General features: G+C 54.1%; 1 protein-coding gene across 1 annotated transcript in view; it reads left to right on the forward strand.

The window, feature by feature from the left end:
- The first annotated feature begins 291 nt into the window (after positions 1-291).
- ESYT2 (extended synaptotagmin 2) overlaps positions 292-5033 on the forward strand; it is a 106720-nt gene continuing 101978 nt past the window's right edge. Inside the window, exon 1 of the mRNA XM_037735937.1 lies at positions 292-820. Within this exon, the coding sequence (XP_037591865.1) occupies positions 347-820 (474 nt within the window). The 5' untranslated portion in view covers positions 292-346. The remainder of the gene's footprint in view (positions 821-5033) is intronic.

The following is a 5033-nucleotide window of genomic DNA, read 5'->3' on the forward strand; positions in this document are numbered from 1 at the left end:
CCCACCCTCACGCCTGCCAGCTGCTCCCAGAGGCGGTCGGCCTTTGGGTTTGACGACGGCAACGCGGAGCCACACACCCGGGAGCCGCCTCGGGAGTCCCAAGACGGGGCGCGACCCAGAGCCAGAACCGCCCGCGGGCCCCGAGGCCACCGGGGAGTGGGGCGAGTGCCCCGTGGGTCTCGGAAACGACGCCCGCCTCACCCCGCCCCGGGCGGCCGCGCGCCCCGCCCACTCCAGTAGTCGTCGGCCCGGCCCCCGGCCCGCCTCGCGCGGTGACGTCACACAGACCCCGCCCACTCCCGGCGGCGTGCCCAGCCCCACGCCTACGCCGCGCCCGCCCCGCGTGATGACGTCGCCGTCCCGGGCGGAGGCGGGCGTGCGGCGGAGCCGCGTCCCCTCAGAGGGGCGCTGGCGCGGAGCTGAGCCGCCTGGTATCCGCGCGAGCACCCAGCCCGCCTCGGCCGGGAGGGCGGCGCGGCACGGCGGGGCGATGAGCGGCGCGCGGGGCGAGGGCCCGGAGGCGGGGGCCGATGGGGCTGGGGGCCGCGCGGCGCCTGAGAACCCCGGGGGCGTGCTAAGCGTGGAGCTGCCCGCGCTGCTGGCGCAGCTGGCGCGGAGCTTCGCGCTGCTGCTGCCCGTGTACGCGCTGGGCTACCTGGGGCTCAGCTTCAGCTGGGTGCTGCTGGCGCTCGCGCTGCTCGCCTGGTGCCGCCGCAGCCGCGGCCTCAAGGCCCTGCGCCTGTGCCGCGCGCTGGCGCTGCTGGAGGACGAGGAGCGCGCCGTGCGCCTGGGGGTGCGCGCCTGCGACCTGCCCGCCTGGGTGAGTGCAGATCCCGGCCCGCCCTGACCCCTGACCCCTGACCCCAGCCCGGGGCCGCGATCCCCCTCATCCTGGCAGGCGCTCCCCTCCCGGCGACCTGCCCGCCTGGGTGAGTGCAGATCCCGGCCCGCCCTGACCCCTGACCCCTGACCCCAGCCCGGGGCCGCGATCCCCCTCATCCTGGCAGGCGCTCCCCTCCCGGCGACCTGCCCGCCTGGGTGGGGGTAGACCCTGGCCCAGTCCGGGGCCCCTATTCCCCACCCACCCCGGTGCAGGCAGGCGCTCCCCTGCCGCCTGGGCGAATGCACACCCCATTCCAGCCCCGGCCCTCGGGCCCCTTCCCGCGACCTGCCAGCCTGGGTGAGTGTGCGGACCCCCCCCCCGGCACGCCCCGCCCCGGCCCCGGCCCCGACTCCCAGCCTGTCGGTGCAGGCGCTCCACTACCCGGGACCTGCCCGCCTGGGTGAGCGCAGACCGCAGCCACTCCGCGGCCCCCGACCCCCTCCCTGCGAATCTGTCCGCCTGGGACTGTCGCCCGCCGCTCGCGCCCGAGTCCTGAGCGCTTGGTGCCCTCCCGCGGTCCGAGTTGCCTCCCCGCCTGCCCAGGCTCCGGGTCCGGGCGCGCGTCTACCCTCGCGAGGCATCCCCTCGCCGTCCCGCGCATCTTCCCGGAGACCCATCCTCACAAAGCCCTCTTCCCTCTCCCGGCCTGCGGACCCCGCGGCAGGTACCAGGCATGGCGCCCCATCTTCAAGGGCCGCGACCCTGCCCAGAGCGCGCGCTCTCTCTTGGCTTCTTCCACGGGGTCTCCTTAGGGTCCTGAGCGTCAGTTCGGCTCTCGGAGCGCCCAGGGCGATTCTCGTGCCGGTTCCCAACGCCCTGCGAGCCTCGACATGCTCCTGTGGCTTCAGCTTTTCCTTCTGTTGTAATAAAATGTAATGACAGCTGGTGGGGGAGAAGTTAACTTTTTCTTCTAGCCAGAGAAAACTCACTCATGTCATGTTTGTTTCTGACGCAGTTCATGGGCAGTGAGTGACTCACGAAAAAGGTGGAGATAATACATAATTGAAAGATTGTTTCACTTTTTTTCAAATGTAATTGTGAGACTGAGCATTTTTATACAGGGTCGACCCGAATCCAGCGTGAATCTGTGTGTGTGTGTGTGTGGCAGGAAGCTTTGGAAGAGTCATAGTATTATTTTATTTTTAACTCCGGCAGTTCTCTACCTCATGTATTTATGGACTACAGACACGAAGAATTAGCTTCATATTTTTTTTCTTGTCATTCCCTAATTCCTAGCCATGACTTGGCGTCACAGCTTCACATTGCAAGCAATGGGATTTTAATGATGCTTCCATTAGGCTTAATGTAAACTTTGGGGCTAAGGTGGCCAGCAATGGGTTTCGGAAGGGTCATCATTTTCCTTTAGAGGAGAAGAGGCCCGTGTTTCCAGTCAGGAGACACATGAGAAGTAAGGCATGACACAGTGGCAAAACAAGAATTAGAAAGGAGGCGTGCCCAGGACAAGAAGATAGTAGATGCTGCTTTGTGACAACAGATTCCAATTGGAGTAAGAATATTAACAATAAGGGGCTTGAGAATTTACAATTCTGCCAATGCGTGGTGAGCATGTGGGATAGTAGTAGTTCGAGAACCAAAGTAACTGGCATGGTACAGCTTTTAGCTAGCAGCAAGAAAAACCCAAGGGGCCTGTAGAAAACAGGAAGTTTGAGGAGCCAAGGTGGGAAAAACCAAGAATAGAAGAGGTGCACTTTGCAAATGCAAAAGGATTTTAATTAAAGTGGCGTTTTGTGTCTATATTACACTCAGATACATAATATTTGAAAGTAGCTAAAAACGGAGTCCATTACCATCCATTACCAAAACAGCAGCGTAATCAGTGCTGAAATTTGCAGGAAGTGATGATGCTGATTTTCATAGATAGTTGGTTTATTGGCTAATATCAAATTTGCTTGTAAAAATCTTTGTGGGCCGGGCGCGGTGGCTCACGCTTGTAATTCCAGCACTTTGGGAGGCCGAGGCAGGCAGATCACGAGGTCAAGAGAACAAAACCTTCCTGGCCAACATGGTGAAACCCTGTCTCTACTAAAAAATACAAAAATTAGCGGGCGTGGTGGCACGCGCCTGTCGTCCCAGCTACTCGGCAGGCTGAGGCAGGAGAATTGCTTGAACCCACGAGACGGAGGTTGCAGTGAGCCGAGATTGCGCCACTGCACTCCAGCCTGGTGCCTGGCGACAGGGCAAGACTCCGTCTCAAAAAAAAACTTTGTGAAATAGACTGTTTTCTCATGATAAATTAACAGATGCAGTTGCTGCCCTATGGAAGAACTGAAAATCTTTTTTTTTTTTTTTTTTAAATACAGAAGTAATTTAGCCACAGAATCTTCTCGAGTTTTTTATCTGTGTGACTGCAACTGATGAATCATAATGTTCATCTCATGAAGAATTTATATTTTCTTGTTGCCCAGGCTGGAGTACAATGGCATGATCTCAGCTCACTGCAGCCTCTGCCTCCCAGGTTCAAGTGATTAACCTGCTTCAGCCTCCTGAGTAGGTGGGACTACAGGCATGTACCACCACGCCTACCTAATTTTTGTATTTTTATTAGAGATGGGGTTTCACCATGTTGGCCAGGATGGTCTCAATCTCTTGACCTTGTTGTGATCCACTGCCTTGGCCTCCCAAAGTTCGATTACAGGCGTGAGCTATCACGCCCTGCCAAAAATTTGTATTTTCTCCAGAATGTTTTTCTTGTTTATTCCAAATTTGTACCTGAGCTCATACCACACATGTGTAGACTTCAACGTGCCTATGTTGCTTAAGACAATTCTTGAAGGATTCACGTGAAACTTGACAGTGATTATGTTCAGAGTTTTAGAGAGGTTTTTAAAATATCTTTTAAATTGGTTGGGCATGGAGGTGTGTGGCCTGTAGTCCCAGCTACTTGGGAGGCTGAGGCAGGAGAGTCACTTGCAGGAGAATCGCTTGAACCTGGGAGGCAAAAGTTGCAGTGAGCCAAGATCCTGCCGCTGCACTCCAGCCTAGGTGACAGAGTGAGACTCAGTCTCAAAAAAAAAAAAAAAGCCGTGTGTGTATGTGTGTGTGTGTATATATATATATATATATATCTTTTAAGTTATACTATATATTTTATTATATTTATTAAAAATGTAATATACTTTATTAATAAAACCAGCAGGTGGCATGGTCTTGAAGTGTGCCTGAAATTGTGCTGTGCTGCAGGGGTTGTGGGGGTGGCCAAAGCACATCAATGATAGAAGAAACCATGAATAAGAAAAGTTAAGGTTTCAATATTACTTGCACTTTGGGTTTGTTTTTGTTTTCATTTTTCTTTCTTTCTTTCTTTCCTCTTTCTTTCTTTTCTTTCTTTTCTTTCTTTCTTTTCTTTCTTTCTTTCTTTCTTTCTTTCTTTCTTTCTTTCTTTCTTTCTTTCTCTTTCCTTTCTTTCTTTCCTTTGTTTGTTTGTTTGTTTGTTTCTTTCTTTCTTTCTTTCTTTCTTTTCTTTCTATACAGCATTTCACTCTTGTTGCCCAGGCTGGAGTGCAATGGCACGATCTCGGCTCACCACAACATCCCTCCTGAGTTCAAGTGAATCTCCTGCCTCAGCCTCCTGAGTAGCTGGGATTACAGGCACAGGCATGAGCCACCATGCGCTGCTAATTTTTGTATTTTTAGTAGAGACAGGGTTTTGCCATATTGCCCAGACTGGTCTCGAACTCCTGACATTGTGATCTGCTCGCCTTGGCCTCCGAAAGTGCTAGGATTATAGGCATGAGCCACTGTGCCCAGCTGCTTTCATTTTTCTAAAGATGAGTTCTTACCGTGTTGTCCAGGCTGATCTCAAGCTTCTGGCCTCAAGGGATCTTCCCACTTAGATTTTCTAAAGGGCTGGGATTACAAGTGTGAGCCACTATGCCTGGCCAATTTTACTGGTACTTTGATTTTTACTGTACATACATAGATTCTTGGGGTTTCTGAACTCTGGGCTGGTGTTTTGCCTTGAACGGGATGTGTTTGTACATCCCAAAGACTGTACTCATTTTCTTTTTTTTTTTTTCGAGACGGAGTTTCGCTCTTGTTACCCAGGCTGGAGTGCAATGGCGCGATCTCGGCTCACCGCAACCTCCGCCTCCTGGGTTCAGGCAATTCTCCTGCCTCAGCCTCCCGAGTA

Source organism: Cebus imitator, unplaced genomic scaffold (genome assembly GCF_001604975.1).
Source record: "Cebus imitator isolate Cc_AM_T3 unplaced genomic scaffold, Cebus_imitator-1.0 Scaffold20, whole genome shotgun sequence".
Classification (NCBI taxonomy): Eukaryota; Metazoa; Chordata; class Mammalia; order Primates; family Cebidae; genus Cebus; species Cebus imitator.